The following is a 23,549-nucleotide window of genomic DNA, read 5'->3' as shown; positions in this document are numbered from 1 at the left end:
TAATGTTGCATTTTTAATTACTGTATATTTTGTATATGATTTTCTAAGGTTTAAGGTTAACTGAATTTCTGGACATTTATACAAAGGGTACTAGGAAAGTTTTGCAATACGGCTTTGTTTATTTAATTTTTTCAAAGTAATTTCCTCTACATTCAATACACCTCTCTATCCTCCGAAACAAATCTTTAAACCAGTTCTGCCAAGTTTCACTAGGGAGTAAAGCACACTTGTTGTCCCAAGCCCGTAGAAGGTCCTCATCACTGGAAAACCGCCTCCCTTTTAGCTTCATTTTCACATGCGGGAACAGTGCAAAGTCGCAGGGAGTAAGGTCTGGACTGTAGGGAGGGTGCTCGAGAAGTTTCAGTCCTGTCGTGGTCAAATATTCGGTGCAGGCTTTGGCGCGGTGAGCTGGAGCATTATCGTGATGGAGGTACCAGGTGTCCATTCTTGACTTTGGCCGCAGGTTCTTCATAGATCCAATGACTTTAGGCAGGCATTGTTCAGTATACCACTTAGCTGTGACTGTCTTCTGCGTGTCCAAAATGACACGTTCCACAATTCCACTCGATTTGAAAAATACAGCTATCATTTTCTTCTTTACAGATCGGGATTTTCTGACAATTATGGGTGTGTCGTCATCACCAAAGACCCAAACTTTGTTTTGAACCTTGGTTGGCAGATCGTAATAGTACAGCCAAGTCTCGTCACCTGTCACGATGTTGTTCACATACCGAGATTGTCCCTTATCAAACTTTTTTAACATCTCCAGGCACCAAGTCACACGTTGTGTCATCTGCTCTTCAGTCAGTTGATGCGGCACCCAGAGAGAACAAAGTTTCTTCACGTGAAAATGATCTTCCAGAATCGAACGAATTGCTGGTGCATTTAGGCCCAAAGTATCCTCTTCTGTTGGTAGGTCACTCGCCTGTTTTCGTCAAGCATTTTCCTCACAGCAGTAACGTTTTCCTCCGTAACTGACGTTCGTGGCCTTCCCGGCCTCTCAGAATCCTCCAGAGTGAAATTTCCCCTTTGGAATTCTCTATACCACCTGAATATCGTTGTACGATGTGGACAATCATCATCTAGTGCAAGAGTCATTTCTTCTAAGCACTGGTCTATGGTTAAACCACGCACGAAATTATACCGCAAAACTGTCCTTATCTCATTTCGTGACCACGATGCCATCGCAAGCACTTTACACTCTCACTACTAATGAATAACTGAGCCCATCGACTTGGCGCGGCGGCTACTATGCACGTATGAACATGTCTCAACATGCAGCAACAAGCAGCTTCCTGTGATTCATTGTTGCGTCATATTGCAAAACTTTCCTAGTACCTTTTGTATAAACTGCACTTGTAAGTTTTCAGCTGCAAGGCCTCCTACCGGTGCATGGTCCTGGACAGTCACTCACACAACCTTTGCTGTCAATGTCTCTAAAAGAATTTTCTCCATTCCCATTCTGCCTTTTTCAGATATTTGGTCATATTAGTGATGAACACAGTGAATGGTTTCATTAAGATATTGCTACCATGGAGAATTATCACCAAGGGATTGAAAGCCCATTATACAGGCATACCATTAACGGCATTGATCAGAGAAATTTCCTGATCATTACAAAAGAAAACAACAAGCAAACAAAAAAATTGCCTATTTTTTAATGTCATTTATTGTAATACTTGTTAAGATAAAAATCCATTTGGACTCTTGGTTGGTTTCTTCGCTTCATTTTTAATTTTTAACACTGATGAACCACTCAGGAAAAAAAAATAGTACAGTGTACACTTTATTGTGGGATTCTAATTTTTTTTTCTTTTATTTTTTTTTTATCAACTTTACTTTTAAGTTCATCCTTTCAAAACATCAAACCATAAGGTTAAAAAAATTAGGTAAATCTCACAAAGGTTACAGATGCAACTGGTAATTTTTATTTAATAGATTAATGAATTCATTACGTATGAGAGAGAGCTATATAAATTGTAATATAAATTTTAGGAAATTGTAAATTTCCTAATATTCCTCAAATATAGTTTTAATTGGAAAAATTGTATGAGATTATTGATTATTCATGAGTTCACTGTGTTTTAGCTTTGCTAAAGAGGAAAGAGAGAGTTGCAGTTCTAGAGATTTATTCTAACCATGCCATTAAGAGATAAGTAACATGGACAGTGCACACTAAAAGGCTAATAAAGGCTAAGAAGGTTTATGCATATGTTGTTGTTGTTGAAATATTTTAAGGTAAAAGAGCTAAGTTTTCATTTGGTAGCATTTAAGTTGAGGGTTATAATATTAAAAATTGTTTTAGAAATAGAATCATGGTCTGACTTAAAGAAGGTAGAAAGAGAAATGTCAGCAATATGTGAAGTGAATATGTAATGTGTGAAAGTCAGCAATGAATAAAATTACGATAGAGTGTATCTTGATATCTGGTCAGAGTATCAATTAAAGTCCCTAATCTTACTAATTTAAATTCAGATACTATGATACAAATCCAAAGTGTTCTTTATAAGTAGCTGGATGCTAATTAATATAGCCATCAATAATTATGATTAATTGCACTTGTCTCCCCCCCCAGGACTGGGGGATGGGAAGGGGTGGTAGAAACATGGAACAAAGGGATAAGTGTTTGCCTTTTTATTTACTTAACTGTTATTTTATACTGCACTTTATACATAGTCTTATAGTTCTAGTTACGCTGGTTATTTTTATTTTTAATTTAGATAAGAGTTTTGCAGATTACTACTTAATATACGTAAAACTGTTATTTCGTTCGAATCTTGTAGCCATTGTTTTCGTATAGAGTGGTACAGATTTCAAATTTTTAATTGTGGTAACTAGGTAGCTCTAACGTATAATTATATAGCGTAATACGCATCACTGCCTTTAGGATTCTATTAGATAGTTTAGTATTAACAATTATTTAATTAAATTTATTGACTAAATTTTTTTATAGCGATGTTCATTATTTATAAATTATTTGTCTTTTATTATTTTTTCTATACTATCTTATTAATTTAAAATATCATGCCCCAGACTAGAGCAGCAAAGCAATGGACACAAAGTGGTAGGAGTGCTGTGACTCGAAGGGGGAGAACTGAGGGGGGGCGATTCTCCAACGCATCACAGCCTACAAAAATGTGCATCTTGTGAAAAGTTTATCAAACTCTCTGGAACAGAACATGATCTAGCCAAGGAGGATGTCTTTGGGTGTGCCAGGTGCAGAGAGTGTCCAGAAATTAGGTATCAACTCAGCATTCTACTGGGCGTCCATGAGTGCTTGGGGTGTAGGATACATGCCCTCGAAGAAATTAATATGAGGGGCCCACCAAGCTCTCAGCTGCCCAACTCAAAGTCAGAGCTCACTCCTCGGCATCAGGCAACACAGTGGCAATCTCCAAGGCAGAATATGCTGGTCCCAAAGGAACTAGTTATTGTTAGTGACTCTATTGTCAGTTAGATGGGGAATATATTGTGTAAAAAGGATAGATGGAACAGGACCGGGGTATGTCTGCCAGGGGCAAAAGTTTTTACGTTGTAAAGCATATATCATCTTTTAAGGGCACAAAAGTGATATTGTTTGTTGTACACGTTGGCACCAATGACATTAAGAGTAGGAGATCTGCAGATTTACTTAACAAATACAGATCAGTATTGCAAAAAAGTTGTGAGTCAGGGTTAAATTTGAAAGTGTCTGCAATTCTGCACAGATACGATAGGAGGGAGTACATGATAAGAGCATTGTCTATCAATTCGGCCCTGGAGGGAATGTGCAAGACTCAATGGTAGAAAATTTTTTCAGCGTGGTCTGTGCTTGTTAATAGGAGAGACTGCTTCTACAGGGATGGGATACACTTAAATAGAAAGGGTACAAGAATATTTGCTGATGGTATCGAGGCAGTGTTAGGTGGGTCGGAAAACTGCTAGCTTGGGGGGGGGGATTCACAGACTAAAAGGTTAAAATCAGGCGCAGACAGAGGTGAAGGTGATTCTTGCACAACTTAAATTAGAATAAGTAGCGACCTGGACGAGGGGTATTGGGGGTTTCAGGGTCCGATGACAGTCATGGTGAAACAGGTGGATATATGGGATGTGTCAGGGTAACGAGGAAGAGGAATAGGTGCATATTTGCTTGCATGTATGCCAATGCTAGAAGTTTAGTAAATAAATTTGATGAATTTGAAGTGTTGGTCAAGACATCAAAGGCGGTTACTGTTGGGATATCAGACACGTGATGTCACACTGATATTAGGAATGCAGAATTTGAATGTGTAGAGTACAATGTGTACAGAAAGGATAGAGAGAACAGGAAGGGAGGTGTCATGCTGTTAATTAAGAAAACATAAAATTGAAAGAAGTGCATCCAGTTGATATAGATGAACAGTGCACTGTTGAGTCAGTTTTGTGTGACATAAGCACTGTGAAAGCAAAAATAAGAGTAGCAGTGTGTGTTCATTATTGTTCATTATTAATATACTTAATATTATTCATATTAATATTATTCTTATTTGGGTCATTAGGCCGCTCTAGCGGCCTAATGACTCAAATAAGAATAATGAACAATTATATAGAGAAATAGAGTGGGCTAGTAAATCAGAATGTCCTATAATGGGGGATTTTAACTTCCCAGATATTGACTGGAACTTGTGGGTTAGTCGCTCACACACTAGTAAGACTTTTGTGGATTTATTGGATGACTGTTTTCTGCAGCAGCATGTTCGAGAGGTAACCAGAGAGGGTAATACTATTGACTTGGTTATCAGTTGATCATTTGTGTATTAAAAATTTGCAGATAAAGGAACCACTAGGTTTCAGTGATCACAGTGTACTGATGTGGGATTTACTTAAAGATATAATTACCATCAGGGGTAAAGGAAAGGGTTTTTTCTTCCGAAAAGGTGAGTACAGCAGTCTCAGACAGTTTTTGAATTATGTACTGTGGGATCAATTGACAATGTTACCAACAGTAAATTCTAAGTGGGAAGCATTCAAGGAATTAATCGTGGAAGCTACTAAAAGTTTCATACCTATTAAGAAATACTGTTCAAAGTTTAGGCCTAAATGGTTATCAATTGAACTAATGAGACCCATAACAGAGAAGCAAAATGCATGGGATGCATATAAATTATCAAGCGACACAGAGGCCTACAGAAGATATAAGCTAGTCTGTAATCAGGTTACAAAGGAGGTTAATCAGGCGAAGGCAGATTTTGAGAAATCTTTGGCAAAGGATGCTAAGAAAAACAGCAAGGATTTCTTTACTTATATAAACCATAAAAGGAAGGGTACGAATCTGATTGGTCCACTTGATATCAATGGTTCGACTGTTGATGATCCTGCTCACATAGCAAACAAACTGAATGAGTATTTTGCATCTACATTCATACATGGGGAGTTATTAAAGTTCGAAAATTTCAGAAGGTTATCAAATTGCAGCAGGGTGCTTAATGATTTTGTAATAACTGAGACCAAAGTGGAGGAGAAATTGTTGAAGTTAAACATAAGAAAGGCACCTGGGGTGGATGGAATCTATCCAGTTATATTAAAGGAGGCGGAAAAGGAAGTAAGCAAACCCTTAGCCATAATTATGAGAGCATCCTTGGACTCGGGGGAGGTCCCCACGGGCGGGAAATGTGCAAATGTATCCCTAAGTCGCAAAGGGGGATCTAAGAGTGACAGGAGTAATTACAGACCAGTTAGTTTAACTTCTGTTCCGGGGAAAATAATGAAATAATGGAGTCACTGTTTAAAGATGCATTGCAGGATCATCTAGACAAGTCTGCAGCAATAATTCAGACACAGCATGGGTTTGTTAAGGAAAAGTCTTGTCTGACAAATTTGATAGGATATTATGATGTGGTTACAAAGGAACTGGATGCAAAAAATAATTTTGATATCATATGTGTGGATTTCAGTAAAGCTTTTGACACTGTTCCGCATGGAAGATTATTGTACAAATTGGAGCAGAATAGTATTAAGGGTAAGTTGCTACAATGGATAAAACGATGGTTGAGTGAGGGAAGACAGAGGGTGGTAATCAATTGGTGCTGCTCTTCATAGACTAATGTTATTAGTGGAATCCCACAGGGTTCGGTGTTGGGTCCACCGTTGTTTTGAATATTTATCAATGATATTGATGAAGGTATATCAGGCTTAGTGTCGAAGTTTGCAGATGACAGAAAGGTTGGCACGGTTGTTAATAACAGTAATGGCAGGGTGCTACTGCAACAGGATCTAGAAAATTTGGGCAGATGGGCTAAGAAGGGGCAACTGAAGTTAAACCTTGACAAATGCAAAGTACTGCATATGGGTAGAAGTAACCCTAGAAAAATGTATCAATTCTGTGGTACTACACTTAAGGTGGTAGAAAATGAAAAAGACCTGGGAGTAATTGTGCAGTCAGATATGAAGTTTTCGGAGCAATGCAGACAAGCTATCAGTGCATGTGACGGGGTTTTGTCAATGATATATAGGAATTTTGCTAGCAGGGAAAAGGAGGTGATTGTCCCTCTGTATAAGGCAATGGTCCGGCCACGCCTTGAGTACAGCGTACAAGTCTGGAGGCCTCATTTTAGGAAGGATGTAGATTTGCTTGACCGTGTACAGAGAAGAGCAACAAGATTGGTGAGGGGAATGAAGAGATCCTCTTACCAAGAGAGGCTTATGTTCTGTAAAACTGCAGTTGCTGGAGACTAGTCATCTGCGTGAGGTGTATACGGCCTTGAATGGGTTGAACACACTGAATTCTTATGGGATCCTTCCACTTGTTCAGATTACAAACATGAGGGGGCATAAACTCAAATTAAGAAAAGGCAGATGTAGAATAGACGTACAGGAATTTGCCTTTAGCCAGCAGGTGGTTAATTGCCGGAACAAACTTCCATCTGTTGTTGTGGAAGTTGATAGGTTAAATAAATTTAAGGAGGAACAGGACAGGCATTTGGAGGGAATGGTGTGATTATTTATTTTTTTTTTTGGCTGATGCTGCATAAGCTCATACACTTGCTTTGTTGCATCACATGCCACTACTACTACTACTATTTCTTTGAGAAAAAGTCCCACAGAAAACAGCTACTGCAACCAGCTATTATAAGAACGTTGTTTCTGGAAGTGAAACTAGTTTTAGTTCTTGACATGATTATATAACAACAAGAATAATAAAAAAAAAACATGAATACTGAAACAGATCGCCAATGAAAAATATCTTCTAAATACTATTAAATCATGATATTGCCATGGGGGATGTGTTTGTGTGTGTGCGCGAAGCAAGGAGCGTAATGAAATCAGGTGACAACTCAGCATTGTTATAGGCCTATATGAGAGCTTGAAGAACAGGGTGGAGGCCCTTAAAGGATTTAAAGTGAGGGGCCCATCAAGCTCTCAGCTGCCCACATCAACGCCAGAGCTTGCACTTAGTTATCATGCAACACAGTGGGAACCCTCAAAGCAGAATGCGTTGGTCCCACAGTGACTAGCAGTTGTTGGTGACTCTATTGTCAGGTAAACGGGAACCATGCTTCGTAAAAAGGATAGGTGGAACAGGTCCAGGGTATGTCTTCCAGGGACAAAGGTTGATGACGTTGTAGAGCGGATATCATCTTTTAAGGGCACAAAAGGTGGTATAGTTGTACACATTGGCACTAATGATATTAAGAGTAGGAGACCTGCAGAATTACTTAACAAGTACAGGTCACTAATGAAAGAAAGCCGTAAATTAGGTTTGATTTTGAAAGTGTCTGCAATTCTGCCCAGACAAGATAGGTGGGAGTATATGATGAGAGTCTTGTCGATCAATTCGGCCCTGGAAAGATTGTGCAAGGCTCCAGGGGTAGAATTTTTTTCAGCCTGGTCTGCACTTGTTAACAGAAGGGACTGCTTCTACAGGGATGGGATACACTTAAATAGAAAGGGTGCAAGAATATTTGCTGATGCTATCAAGGAAGTGTTAGGTGAGTCAGAAAAATGCTAGTTTCGGATACAAGAACTAATAGATTAGCAGTAGCCGCTGGCAGAGGTGAAAGTGATTCTTGCACTGCTTCTATTGGAAAGAGCAGAAGCCTGTAAAACAAAATGCAGGATATTTCAGAGACAGCTGGGAGTCATTGCGGTACAAGTAAACACATGGATTGTGTTAGGGTAGCTAAGAAAAAGAACAGGTGCATGTATACTTGCGTGTACACCTGTGCTAGGAGTTTGGTAAATAAATTTGATGAATTTGAGGTATTGCTCAAAGCATCAAAGGTGGATATTGTTGGGATATCAGAGACGTGGTGTCACACAAATATAAGGAATACATAACTGGAATTTGGGGAGTACATCTACAGAAAGCATAGACAGGATAGGAAGGGAGGAGGCTTTATGCTATTAGTTAAGAAAAACATTAAATCCAAGGAAGTGAAGCCAGTCGACATCGCTGGACAGTGCAGTGCCGAGTCAGTTTGGTGTGACATAAGCATTGTGAGATCAAAATTGAGAGTGGGAGTGTGCTATAGGCTTAACAACTCTGATGAGTATAATAAGAAACTGTACAGAGAAATAGAGTGGGCCAGTAAATCAGAGAGTCTTATAATGGGGGATTTTAATTTCCCAGATATTGACTGGAATTTGGGGACTGTTCACTCACACACTAGCAAGGTTTTTGTGGATTTATTGGATGACTGTTTTCTACATCAGCATGTTCGGGAGGCAACTAGAGGGAGTAATACTCTTGATTTGATTATCAGTAGTGATTCTTCATGCATTACGAATATGCAGATAAAGGAACCACTTAGTGGCAGTGTTCACAGTGTGCTGAAGTGGGATTTACTCAAAGAGGTAATTACCATCACGGGTAAAGGGAAAGGTTATTGCATTTGTAAAGGTGACTACGATGGTCTCAGACAGTATTTAAATTCTATACAGTGGGACCAAATGATGATGTTACCAACAGCAAATTCAAAATGTGAAGCATTCAAAGAACTTACTGATGAAAAAAAGCCGTGAATTAGGGTTTAATTTGAAAGTGTCTGCAATTCTGCCCAGACACGATAGAAGGGAGTATATGGTGAGAGAACTGTCGATCAATTCGGCCCTGGAAAGACTGTGCAGGGCTCAAGGGGTAGAATTTTTTTCAGCCTGGTCTGTACTTGTTAACAGGAGAGAATGCTTCTACAGGGATGGGATACACTTAAATAGAAAGGGTGCAAGAATGTTTGCTGATGCTATCGAGGCAGTGTTAGGTGGGTCGGAAAACTGCTAGATTGGGGGGGGATACAAAGACTAATAGATTAACAGTAGCCACTGGCAGAGGAGAAAGTGATTCTTGCACTGCTTCTATTGGAATGAGCAGGAATGAGTATAATAAGAAACTTGAAAGAGAAATAGAGTGGGCCAGTAAATCAGAGAGTCTTATAATGGAGGATTTTAATTTCCAGGATATTGACTGGAATTTGGGGGCTGGTCACTCACTCACTAGCAAGGCTTTTGTGGATTTATTGGATGATTGTTTTCTACATCAGCATGTTCGGGAGGCAACTAGAGGGAGTAATACTATTGATTTGATTATCGGTAGTGATTCTTCATGCATTAAGAATCTGCAGATAAATGAACCACTAGGTGGCAGTGATCACAGTGTTCTGAAGAGGGAGTTACTCAAAGAGATAACTACCATTAGGGGTAAAGGGAAAGGGTATTGCTTTCGTAAAGGCGACTACGATGGACTGAGACAGTATTTATATTCTATACAGTGGGATCAACTGATGATGTTACTAACAGCAAATTCAAAATGGGAAGCATTCAAAGAACTTATCTTGAAAGCTACATACCAACATACCAACTAAGAAATATTGTTCAAAGTTTAGGCCTAAATGGATGTCAGATGAACTAATGAGGCATATGGCAGAGAAGAAAAATGCATGGGATACATACAAATTAACATGTGACACAGAAGCCTATGATAGATACAAGTTGATCTGTAACCAAGTTACAAAGGAGGTTAGGCAGGCGAAGGCAGATTACGAGAGATCCTTGGCAAGGGATGCAAAGAAAAACAGCAAAGAGTTCTTTACTTATGTAAACTCTAGAAGGAAGGGGATGAATCAGATTGGCCCACTTGATATCGATGGGTGAACTGTTGATGACCCTGCTCAGGTAGCTAACAAACTAAATGAATATTTTGCATCGACATTCACACATGAGGAGTTATTCAGTGAGGGGAATGCAGGGGTGTATTCAACTCTAGCAGCAAGCTAGAGAATCTTGTAATAACTGAGAGTAGAGGGGAGGAGAAATTGTTGAAGATGAACACAAGAAAGGCACCTGGGGTGGATGGGATCTATCCAGTTATATTAAAGGAGGCAGCAAAGGAAGTAAGCAAACCCTTAGCCATAATTATGAGAGCTTCCTTGGACTCATGGGAGGTACCCATGTACTGGAGATGTGCAAATGTGACCCCAATTCACAAGGGAGGATCAAAGGCTGACACAAGTAATTATAGACCTGTGAGTTTAACTTCTGTTTCCGGAAAATTAATGGAGGCACTGGTTAAAGAAGCACTGCAGGATCATCTAGACAAGACTTCAGTTATAGCTACGACACAGCATGGTTTTGTTAAGGGGAAGTCTTGCCTGACCAATTTGATTGGATACTATGATGCAGTCACAAAAGAACTGGATGCAGGCAATAACTTTGATATTATATACTTGGATCTTAGAAAGGCTTTTGATACTGTTGCACATGGAAGACTGCTGCACAAATTGGAGCAGTGTGCCATTGGAGGCAAATTGCTGCTATGGATAAAGGGGTGGATGAGGGGGAGAAGACAGAGAGTGGTAATCAATGGACACTGCTCATTGTGGACTAATGTTATTAGTGGAGTCCCTCAGGGTTCAGTATTGAGTCCTTTCTTGTTCTCTGTATTTATAAATGATATTGATGATGGTATATCAAGCTTAATGTCCAAGTTTGCAGACGATTCAAAGGTTGGCAGGGTTGTTGTGGACAGGATATGGAAAGGTTGAGCAGATGGGCTGAGAGGTGGCAAATGAAGTTTAACATCGACAAATGTAAAGTACTACATATGGGAAACAGCAACCCCAGTGCAACGTATCAACTCTGTGGTACTACACTGACAGTTGTAGAGAATGAACGGGACCTGGGGGTGGTTGTGCAGGCAGATATGGTGTTCTGTGAGCAGTGCAGATGGGCTGCAAGAGTAGCTCATGGTGTATTGTCAATGATATATAGGAACTTTTCTAGCAGGGATAAGGAGGTGATTATTCCCTTGTATAAGGTAATGGTCAGGCCACACCTAGAGTACTGTATACAGGCCTGGAGGCCTAATTTAAGAAGGATGTAGAGCTGCTGGAACGAGTACAGAGAAGAGCAACAAGATTAGTGAATGGAACAAAGGGGTGCTCTTACGAAGAAAGGCTTAAGTTTTGCGAATTACAGTGTCTGGAATCTAGGCACCAGCGAGTTGATCTGATAGAGTTGTACAAAGCCTTGAATGGTTTGAGCATGCTCAATGGTGATGGGATTCTTCCTCTTGCTCAGAATAATCACCTGAGAGAGCATAAGTTCAAATTGAGGAAAGACAGATGTAGGATAGATGTGCGGAAATTTGCCTTTAGCCAGCTGGTGGTTGGTAGGTGGAACAGACTTCCATCCCTTGTCGTGGAAGTTGATAGCCTAAATAAGTTTAAGGCTCAGCTGGACAGGTATTTCGAACGAACAGAGGGGTGAAGTGGAAGTGGCTATTTTTTATTTATTTATTTTACTTTATTTTTTTTTTTTGGCTGATGCTGCATAAGCTTGCTTTCTTGCATCAATGCCTCTACTAATGCTAATTCTAATGCTAAAACTTATCTTGGAACCTACTAGGCTTTACATACCAACTAAGAAATATTGTTCAAGGTTTAGGCCTAAATGGATGTCAGATGAACTAATGAGACATATGGCAGAGAAGAAAAATGCATCGGATACATATAAATTAACACGTGGCACAGAAGCCTATGATAGATATAAGTTGATCTGTAACTAAGTTACAAAGGAGGTTAGGCAAGCGAAGGCAGATTATGAGAAATCTTTGCCAAGGGATGCAAAGAAAAACAGCAAAGAGTTCTTTACTTATGTAAACTCTAGAAGGAAGGGGATGAATCAGATTGGTAAACTTGATATCGATGGTTCAACTGTTGATGATCCTGCTGAGGTAGCTAACAAACTAAATGAATATTTTGCATCGACATTCACACATGAGGAATTATTCAGCGAGGGGAATGCCAGAGGTGAATTCAACTCTGGCAGTGAGCTAGATGATCTTGTAATAACTTAGAGAAAAGTGGAGCAGAAATTGTTGAAGATAAACACAAGAAAGGCACCTGGGGTGGATGGGATCTATCCAGTTATATTAAAGGAGGCAGCAAATGAAGTACGCAAGCCCTTAGCCATAATTATGAGCGCTTCCTTGGACTCACTGGAGGTACCCATAGACTGGATATGTGCAAATGTGACCCCAATTCACAAAGGAGGATCAAAGGTTGACCCAAGTAATTATAGACCTGCGAGTTTAACTTCTGTTCCAGGAAAATTAATGGAGGCACTGGTAAAAGAAGCACTGCAGGATCATCTGGACAAGAATTCAGTTATAGCTCGGACACAGCATGGTTTTGTTAAGGGGAAGTCTTGCTTGACCAATTTGATTGGATACTATGATGCAGTCAAAAAGAACTGGTTGCAGGGAATAACTTTGATATATATATATATATATATTTGGATCTTAGAAAGGCTTTTGATACTGTTGCACATGGAAGACAGCTGCACAAATTGGAGCAGTGTGGCATTGGAGGCAAATTGCTGCTATGGATAAAGGGATGGTTGAGGGGGTGAAGACAGAGAGTGGTAATCAATGAACACTGCTCATTGTGGATTAATGTTATTAGTGGAGTCCCTCAGGGTTCAGTGTTGGGTCCATTATTGTTTTCTGTATTTATAAATAATACTGATCATGGTATATCAAGCTTAATGTCCAAGTTTGCAGACAATACAAAAGTTGGCAGGGTTGTTATGCTATGACGTAATGTCTACTGATGCTATGCTGCTGCAACAGGATCTGGAAAGGTTGAGCAGATGGGCTGAGAGGTGGCAAATGAAGTTTAACATTGACAAGTGTAAAGTACTGAATATGGGAAACAGAAACCCCCAGAGCAATGCATCAACTCTGTGGTACTACACTGACAGTGGTAGAGAATCGGCAAGGTGATCTGATAGAGGTGTATAAAGCCTTCAATGGTTTGAGCGTGCTCAATGCTGATGGGATTCTGCCTCTTGCTCAGAATAATCACCTGAGAGGGCATAAATTCAAATTGAGGAAAGACAGATGTAGGAGAAATGTTCGGAAATTTGCCTTTAGCTAGCGGGTAGTTGTTTTGTTGAACAGACTTCCATCCCTTGTTGTGGAAGTTGATAGCCTAAATAAATTTAAGGCTAAGCTGGACAGGTGTTTCGAACGAACGGAGGGGTGAAGTGGAAGTTTTTTTTTTTTTTTTTTTTTTCTGGCTGATGCCGCATAAGCTTGCTTTCTTGCATCATATGCCAATGCTAATGCTAATGCTAATCATATTTTATATATCAACTTAATGATGTGGACAGTTGGATAATTCTGGATTATTGCAGTGGTTATTGTGACAATTTCATAAATGATTTTTTATACACTGTAAAAACTTACCACACAAAGCTTCATCACTTCCATCACTGCAATCATCTCTGAAGTCACATTTTTTTTTTTCTTCAATGCATGCACCATCATCGATGCACTGAAAGTAGCCAGAGTCACACTGTATAGCTACTGTGCTACTGGATATAGGAGGTATTGTAAATAGTGGCAATGTAGATTCTGTTGGATAACTAGTGGAAACAAAAGAGAACAATATTATGTTTTAAAACAGCACTTCAAAATTAATTTAATATAATAAATTTAAGGAAATTAAATTAATTAAATTTAATTTCCTTAACTTCATTTAATTAAATTAAGTGCAGTGTATGCATTGTATGTAATTAAGTTAAGGAAATTAAAGTTAATTAATTTAATTGCTTAACTTCATTACATACACTGCATTGGGTCAACCTTACTTATGTTTTTGGAGGTTCTCCCCCCCCTTTTTTTTTTCCTCTATGATTTTTAATCTTTCCTTCATTAACATAAGTTTGTATAGAAATGCAGCAGTTTGGTACATGATCAGGTGTAGTCCCCTGATGAAATGCCTGATCTATGTACCAAATTTGTTTAGTTTGCATCAACTTTTTTTTTTCTTTTTTTCTCCTTATTTACCGTTTTCCCACCCTCAGGTTGATGCTTACTATTCTTTGTATTAATTAATTATATATTTCTTCTTTCCCTTTCAGCTTATCTACGTTTGAGTGGCTCGTTGATTCAGCCTTTAATTTTATATAATATTACAATCTTTTCTGTTTCTTACTTTTCTTCTATTAGGCTCGGCACCTTGTGTTAAATACTTCTCCATCTTTTTGTATTTTATATTAATTTTTTTTAATTTCATCCATGTACTTTTCTTCTATTAGGCTCGGCACCTTGTGTTAAATACTTCTCCATCTTTTTGTATTTTATATTAATTCTTTCTAATTTCATCCATATACTTTTGTATCCTGCTTTTGCAGCTTTGCGTGCAAAAAACAGGGAGAACCTCCAAAAATTCAGGTGCAAATCCTGTTTTTTCTTTTTCATTACATTTCCTATTCATGCATACAATATATACAAGGTTTTTCAAAATGGTCAATAATTTAAAGGTGAACTGTACAGACTACAATATGCAAAAAAAGCCGAGTAAACATGAGTCCTTAAGTGAATGGTTTCGAGATATTGCACATTTATAGTTGGGATCCACCACTGACAAGGTGACTGTAGAGAGTTGGGATCCACTGCTGACTTGTTTGTTTAGGTTAGGTTATGCTCATTCTCTCCCTTTCCCCTCTCTCAATGCTCTGAGATATAGCAGGTATACTAGTACTTATCAAAGGATAGTCAACATGGAAATAGGTTACAGTAATGAAGAGCATGCAGACATGCACTTCATGTATGGTAAAGCCAATGGCAGTGCGCTCGAAGCTGCACGTTTGTACCAAGAAGAATTTCCCTGCCAAAGGAAGCCCAACAGGCACACATTCATCAGGATACATCAACGCCTTAGGGAATGTGAGTGCTATGAACATGGAGTACGAGCAGGTAGGCCCAGAAACATAACACCTGATGTTGAGGAAAGGATGTTAGAAAGAACATCCTGTAACAAGTAACATCTGTAAAATCCTGTGGTGTTGAAACCAAAAATTAAAAATGTATTATCTTATGTTTAATAAAACCACCCTTAGCAAAGGATTCACAGCTTTTTGCTAAACTAGTGTGCCCATAGTCAGTGGTGGAACTTAACAGAAAATGAGCATTATCTCAAAAATGGTTCATTTGCGGCCCGATGTTCACTGGGACAGTTTTGCTTATATTAGTTTGTACTTTCCACCTTTAAATTATGACCATCATTTCTGAAACACCCTGTATATATATATATATATACACACACTAGCACAGGGGTCCCCAAAAGGGAATCCATAGACCAGTTCCAGGGGGTCTGTAAAATGATCCTCTAGAATTGGTCAAATTATTAGTTCTATGTATAGCAAATTGATGATAGATAAAGATAGATACTAATAAATTATATTTTATGTAAAAATAAGAATAAAGTTGAGTTGTTTTAAACATAAAACTTTAAATTTTCTTTTCAAAAAACACAGCGTTCACACACACACACACATTTATACAGTCGCACCTCTATATAACGAAATCAATCTTTCTCTTGAAACAATTCTTTTTCATACAGAAATTTCGTTATAAAGAAATATGACCTTTTCAACAGTGAAAAACACTGTAAATTCAGAAATATGGTAAAAGATGGGAAAGAAGTGGGAATGAATAAATTTTCTAACATTTTAAGACAATTTACTAATAGACACATATTAAGAAATGACTGCTTACATGATGCCCACAATTTATTAGTACACTTTTAAGAATTATGTTGTAAACTATTTGGTTATTTTTTGTTGTACACTAGTTCTACTGTACACCGTTCATAAAAATGTTTGCATTTGTTTAAACTTTAAATCAGATACATTTTCTGTTACATTTTCTTCCCACTGAAGGCCTCAATGCAAAGGTTCAAATGCTGCCAACATTACCAAAAGCTTCAGTTTTTCATTACTAGCCATATTTGCATCCAAGAGTGTAATTTTCTCCTTACTATTTTTACCCTATAAACATTTATCACCTTAAAAGTCAGTGTCATGTTTGGCAAACATTTAAAACATAGACATGTTTCTTCAACGTTGAATATGTCTTTGGGATCGTAGGCCTCCGTAATTTTTTTCAAACTGTTTCTTTCCAAAAATGACTGTACAGTCTTCTTCCCTTACAACTCCACTTTCACCAGAAATAACTTTTTCGAGTAAGCCATGACACTCTTTAAATTTGTCCAGCCAACCTGAACTGGCTCGGAATGTTTTGTGCCCCAGACAAGATGTGTACTCTGTAGCTTTTTCTTTTATTAATAGCCCTGATATCGGCATGTTTTATTCTCGAATCAACTTCATTCACTTAAAAACTGCTTCATCTACATCTTCCCAAAGGCCTAATTTCGCACGCTTCTGACTGGATCCCATTTGCTCAAACAGTTTGAGAATAGAAACAGCGTTTTTCAGAATGGTTGACACACTTTTTCACAATACACTCAAGGATTTCCTCTTAGACACTGTAAAGTTACTTGCACAGCAGTAAAAACAAAGCTGAAATTAGGGACCATAGTTACCATATAAACAGAGACAGGCGGAATTTAGTGAAAGTGTGGATGACTCATTTCTTCGAAACAACAGATGAATTTCCGAGATAAAGGAAAATCACTCTCTCCTAATTCTCTAATAGGATGTTTACGGAAGAAAATAGGTTAACCAGAGCCAATGCCTGCATTGGGAATATGCTTTAATCTTTGCCAATGGTTGTGGACAGCTCACTAGCGGGACTTCTCGGCATAGTAGAGTATAAGTTGTATAGATTTTACTTCTTTTTAGACACTGCTGACACATTACTGGGCAAAAGCCTCTCCCAAACTTCCACCTTTTTCTGTCCTGTGCCGTCATTAGCCAGTTTCCTCCTGCAGGGTTTTACAGGCACCATTAAATTGCAAAATGTTTAGCTCTTAAATCATGGAATTAAAGCCTTTAGCTATTAAAAGCTAAAGGGATTAATGCTTAATCCTTTTAGCTCTTAATTCGTGCTTTTTACAGCATCAGCTTTATTGCCTAAATGCCAGAGGTGCAAACAGTGCATACCCAGGTCTCTCAAAATCAGTTTGTTATATGGAAATTTTCTTTGTTATACAGAAGCCATCATCAATGTAATGAACAAGGGGAAATCAAAAACATTCACTACATAGAAAATTTCGCTATATGGAAGTTCATTGAAGTGAGGTCCGACTATATATATATATGGGGGGGGGGGATCAGTGAACTTTTTTTTCATTTTTGAAGGGGTCCATAGATCTCAGTAGTTTAGGAACCATTGCACTAGCAAATAATCTGCAATCATAAGATAGTATGGAAAGAAAAAAAAAATTTAAAATTTCTTTGAGGAGTGCCCACTTTGTAACAACAATGACAGTTGTTACAAAAATGACTAATAAAAAAAAATAAATAAACCAATGATTGTTTTTCATGCAACTGCTTCCACTTTTATGCATAGTGCATCTTAACATTTTATTTGATCCTCACTATGAACAGTTTGTTTTTTTTTTTGGGCCATTTATTTAATAAATGATTTTTTTTTCTATGCAATTGCTTGACTTTCCAATCCCTCCCATTTCCTTCTGTAACAATTAATAATAGCGACTTTGATTTTTGTAAAGAATGCTCCACTTAAAGTTGCACTATTTAGGAAAGACCCACCCCCAACACACACACGTGCACACACAGAATTTAACAACTTAACAATTCATTCAAAATCCAGCAGTGACAGGTACAGTAATTCCATGCAAAAAGGAATTCCACTGAACACTGCTGAATTGAAAAATGCTGTTTGTTGTTGCTTGTTATTTGGTTTTTAGGAGCATTAGCAACTAAGGCCATATTGCTCCAGGGATATGCGGTGGTCATTCCCTGACCTTTCTGCATCTTCCGTATTTGGCAGTCACGAGCTCGAACCCCAGTCTAATCAAGAAGCGTGTGCTACACACTGCTGCTCCTGCCCACCTGGCTATGGAGGTGCCGAAAAATGCTGTGAAAATTGTCAATTTTATTAAAGGAAACTCACTGAATAGCCAACTTTTTGAAATATTTCATTCAAAGATTGGAGTAATCATACCCACTTACTGTATCATACTAAAGTTCATTGATTGTCACAAGGAAAAGTACTAAGAAAGATATACTTTAAGTACTAAAGTACTAAGAACTCAGGAATGAGATTCATATTTTTATAGTTGAAAAGCAATCTCAATTGGCAAATATTTTTAGAGGTGACATTCGGGTAACAAAACTGGTATATTTAATTGATATTTTCAGCATTCTTAACGAACTAAATTTGAAACTACATGGGGAAAAACAGCGATCTTTTTCAACATGTCGAACATACCCAAGGGTTCCAAATGACATTATTATTTTGGCTGGGGAGATTACTTAAACTTAATTGCCCCAGCTACTAAAAGTATGCCTTGAGTTACAACCAAGAAGTATGTGTTCAGGAAAAAATGAAGATTTTTGAGTCTCTTGTGTGATCAGTTGTGTCATCAACTGATGGTGCAATCAATCACACAAGAACATATCAACATATCTCATCGTGCAATCAATTGTTTTGTATTGGTTAGTCACCAAGTGGCAGTGTTCTTGTGTAGTTGTCTGTCTCTCATTTTTCATCAATTTACTCGTAGTTTGTATTTTAATTTTTAATTTAGATTTATATCAAATGCTTATGGCCAGTAAGGGAGAAAGTGATAAAAGAATAAGAAATACAATACATTTAGAGAGGAAAATAAAATTAATAAAACAACATGAGAGGTATAATAGTCTCAGACTTAGCATATGATTTAAAATTATTCCATTTGAAAATTTCTACCATTTTAAAGAACAAAGAGCAAGTTCATGAGGTAGTGAGAGAACCGATACCAATAAAATCTACAATAATTATAAAAAAAACAAAAAGGTCGCATACACGAAATGGAAAAATTGTTAACAATTTGAATGAAAGACGAAATTTCAAAACCTATACTACTAAGTTTCATGACTATCTGACTAAAGCATTCAGTCTTTTTGAAGACTTAAAAAGAAGGGAAGGTGATGGCTGTGACCAGAGTTTTAATGCAAGCCATTGCTGGTTTGACATGTTCAAAAATCATGGAAACATTCATAATGTGAAGATAAGTGGAGAAGCAGCAAATGCAGATTGGAAAGCTGCAGATATCTTCAAGAATGATTTTGATGTGTTACTTAAAAATAATTTGAAAGAACAAATTTTTAATGTGGACAAAACCAGTCTTTAACGGAAAAATACACCTGACTATATACCTGTATACATTCAAAAATAAGCAAAATGCATGCTGGGTTTCAAAGTGTACATGGATCAAGTCACTTTTTTATTGGGTGGAAATGTTGCTGGCTATAAGTTGAAGCCATTTATGATTTATCACTCACAAAACTCTACAGCATTCATAGAAATTAGAAAAGTGAAATTACTACATTACAGTTCAAATAAGAAGGTGTGGATGATGCAATTCATTTTTGAAGACTGGTATACCAACTGTTTTATTCCATAAGTAAAAGAATATTGTCACGAAAAAGATATTCCTTTTAAAAATCTTATTGATTCCTGATAATGCTCACAGACCACCCTCCACACTTAGGATATCTACACTAAAACATAAAAAAAGTAATTTTTTTACCACCCAACACCACAAGTGTAATGCAGCCTATGGACCAGGAGCTACTGCTAATTTCAAAGCTCATTATTTAAAAATTACTTTTGCATTGGCAATTGCAGCAGCAGCAGCAGAGAAAGAACAGACATTAAGAGAATTCTGGAAGGACTGTAATGTTCTTCACAAAAAAAGAAAGCATGGGCTGAATTGACTATTAAATGCATGAATGGTATATGGAAAAATCTCTCTAAAAGTTCTGCTAAAAATTTAACCTTTGATGAAACAAATGAAATTGGAAAGATTACTAATGATAGTGCAAAGTTTGCTGAATAACTTTGCTGAAAAACAGCAATCAGTACTAAAATTTCAAGAGTTTGGCATCTATTAAGCAGATCCTAAAACAACAGCCTCTAGGGTTGTTGGGGTTATTCACCCCAACAACCCTAGAGGTCCAATAAAACATGATTGTAGGTGTGGGGGGAGAATATATACATAGGAGAATAGTATAGAAGAGTCAACTGCAGAATTAAAGAACATAAAAAAAGATGTACGATATGGAAGAATCTTAAAATCTAACACAGACCTAGATGCATTCCAATGTGGTGACACATGGGATTACAACAATACTAGCATCCTCTCTAGAAACAAACAGTACAATAGAAGGAAATGTGAAGTCTTCTTCATAAAAATGTTCTGAACCCCATCAATTAAATGAAACAAGGAGTTGAATTTAACCCATAATATTTGCATCTTCTCAATATGAAAATGGAAGAAATGGGAAAACAGGAAAAGAAAGGAAATAATCCAGATATCCGGTAGAGCAGCACACATACAACACCCTCGAGATCCCCAGAATCAGCCTGCATGACAACACAGATGATGCTGGAGTCTCATATGAGAGCAAAGTTCACCTCAAGGCTTCCACTCCAACAAGAACCGCTGGGTCCAGGATAGAAAACCTGACATTTTCCTATTAGTTAATAGACTTAATTCCTCACCTATAAATTAATTTTTGACAGTATCTCTTGCCATTATGCATATCAGGTTCTGGAAGCATAGGCAAGCAGAAGTCTGTAAGCAGGTAAGAATTTAATCTTTATGTATTTTTATTGGTATGTATTTACTTATTTTTAATATCTATTTTCTAAAAACAGAACAGAAATTTAACCTTAAATACTTAGGTTAAACAGAAATTTAACCTTAAATAAAAAACAGAAACCAAAACAGAAATTTAACCTTAAATACTTTAGACTTGAAATTCACAATTGATAATTATTATAATATAATTCAAATTGTAGCCCTTTCTATTTTAATACCCCTAACAGCATGGTATGATGATGGGGTATCGATAAAATGTCTAAAACATCACCTTTTGGGCTATAAGCTTAATAAATTATATTATAAATTTCACATTGTATAAGAGTGGTTATAAAATATAGTAATTAATCACCTACTTGTCCCCTGCTGGCAAAATTCCTATTTATCATTGACAGAATCTGATGAGCAGCCCTTAAAGTGATCACAGTGTGCTGAAGTGGGATTTACTCAAAGAGGTAACTACCATCAGGGGTAATTGGAAGGGTTTTTGCTTTCGTAAAGGTGACTACGGTGGTCTGAGACAGTATTTAAATTCTACACGGTGGGACAAACTGATGATGTTACCAACAGCCTAAATGGATGCCATATGAACCAATGAGACATGTGGAAGAGAAGAAAAATGCATGGGATACATATAAATTAAAAGGTGACACGGAAGCCTGTGATAGATATAAGCTGGTCTGTAACCAAGTCACAAAGGAGATTGGGCAGGCAAAGGCAGATTATGAGAAATCTTTGGCAAAGGATGCAAAGAAAAATAGCAAAGAGCACTTTACTTATGTAAACTCTAGAAGGAAGAGGATGAATCAGATTGGTCCACTTGATATCGATGGGCTTTTGAAACAGTTCCTTCCTTGTGAGTGACCATTGTATAAATCAAAGCAGATCAGTATAATATGGAAGATAGATCAGTGGAAAAGGGTCTGTGTGAAGTATAGGCGATAGGGGTGGTCATAAATGGGCATTCTTCAGAGTGGACTGGAGTAGCAAGCAGGGTTACTAAGGGATTCGTACATGAATTGTTCTTGCTTCTTATCTTCCTAAATGATGTTCATGAGGGAATTCAGGGGAACTCTTAAGGTTTGCTGATTACTGCAAAGGTAGACAGTGTGGTTAACAATCAGAACCAGCCTAGACCAAATGTAATCAGTTTCTGATAAACTACTCTCCTCTCCTCCTAATCAATAAACCTCTCTCTCTTCTCCCCCGGCGTCTCCGTAGCCAGGTGGGAAGGAGCAGCAGTGCGTAGCACACGCTTCTTGATTAGACCGGGGTTCGAGCCCGTCACCACCAAATACGGAGGATGCGGAAAGGTCAGGGAATGACCACTGCATATCCTCGGAGCAATATGGCCTTAGTTGCTAATGCTCCTAAAAACCAAATAACAAACAACAAATAAAATAACATCTCTTCTCCCTCCCCCAAATGCTTGGAGACAGAAACTGAGTAGCTTATTGATTAGGAGGAAAGAAATTGTAGTTTGTAACTTCATTTGAAAGACTTGGGGAATCAGAAAGAAAAGAAGTTGAACATGGAGTTTAATTAGGCGAGAAGACTGGCACAGAGTGTTGTATCTATAATTTATCAGAATTCCGTAAGTACAGAAAAAAAGAGGTCATTATCCTTTTCTATTAATGACAATATAGTATCGGTGTAAATACACCATAGTTAACCCATAAATTTGAACTAGGTAAGTAGCTTAGAACACATCGTTTTAATTGTATCTCATATTGTCGTTGCCTTCACAACGAGATAGGTATTGCACTACAAGTACTTCGAATAAATAATGCTTCTCTAGTAGAGAAGACTGCTGTTATTTATTTTCAGAGGATAAAAATAAATAACAGTAGCCTTCTCTACTAGAGAAGCATTATTTATTTGAAGTAGTGCAATACCGCTATCTCGTTGTGAAGGCAACCACAATATGAGATACAATTAAAACGATGCCTTCTACGCTACTTACGTAGTTCAAATTTATGGGTTAACTATGGTGTATTTACACCGATACTGTATAGTTAATTACCAAAGCCCATAAGAATTATGCCATGGCATAATTCTTGCATTTCATTTTCAAATTAATGACAATAGTACAACCACATTTATAGTATTGCATTCATGTCTGCAGACTACAACTAAAGAAAGGCAGAACTTCTGGGAATTCAGAGAGGGTGACTAGATTGGTGAAGAGTGCTAAGCATTATCCTTATGAGAAATGGCTTGGAAGATGTGGTCAGCAGAGATTAGCAACTAGACACCTTGGGGGTGGGTGGGTATAGGATTGGATTTAAGCATATAGGGACTTGAGGGGATTGGTAAAATGAATGAGGGAGAAATAGTCTCAATGGTGAATGAGACAAGAACCAGATGCACGACTATAAAATCTCAGGGAAAAATAGGAGACTAGACTGAAGAAGTTTACCTTTGTGCAGTGTGTTGTGGAACAGCGAAATAAGTTGCCTACACAGATGTTGTGGAATGTTGGAATACGTTGCCTGTAAGAATGTTGGAATAAGTTGC

At 37.7% G+C, this 23,549-nt stretch overlaps 1 protein-coding gene across 1 annotated transcript in view; it reads right to left on the bottom strand.

The window, feature by feature from the left end:
- Nucleotides 1-23,549, bottom strand: part of LOC150078523 (MAM and LDL-receptor class A domain-containing protein 2-like) — a 765,548-nt gene that overhangs the window by 527,457 nt on the left and 214,542 nt on the right. Inside the window, exon 12 of the mRNA XM_090384594.1 lies at nt 13,700-13,878. Coding sequence (XP_090240720.1) covers nt 13,700-13,878 — 179 coding nt within the window. The remainder of the gene's footprint in view (nt 1-13,699; nt 13,879-23,549) is intronic.

This window comes from Mastigoproctus giganteus, chromosome 11 (genome assembly GCF_048544385.1).
Source record: "Mastigoproctus giganteus isolate SK-2022 chromosome 11, ASM4854438v1, whole genome shotgun sequence".
In the NCBI taxonomy this organism is placed as follows: domain Eukaryota; kingdom Metazoa; phylum Arthropoda; class Arachnida; order Uropygi; family Thelyphonidae; genus Mastigoproctus; species Mastigoproctus giganteus.
The sequence above is the reverse complement of the archived record's forward strand: the minus strand, read 5'-3'. Positions and strand labels throughout refer to the sequence as shown.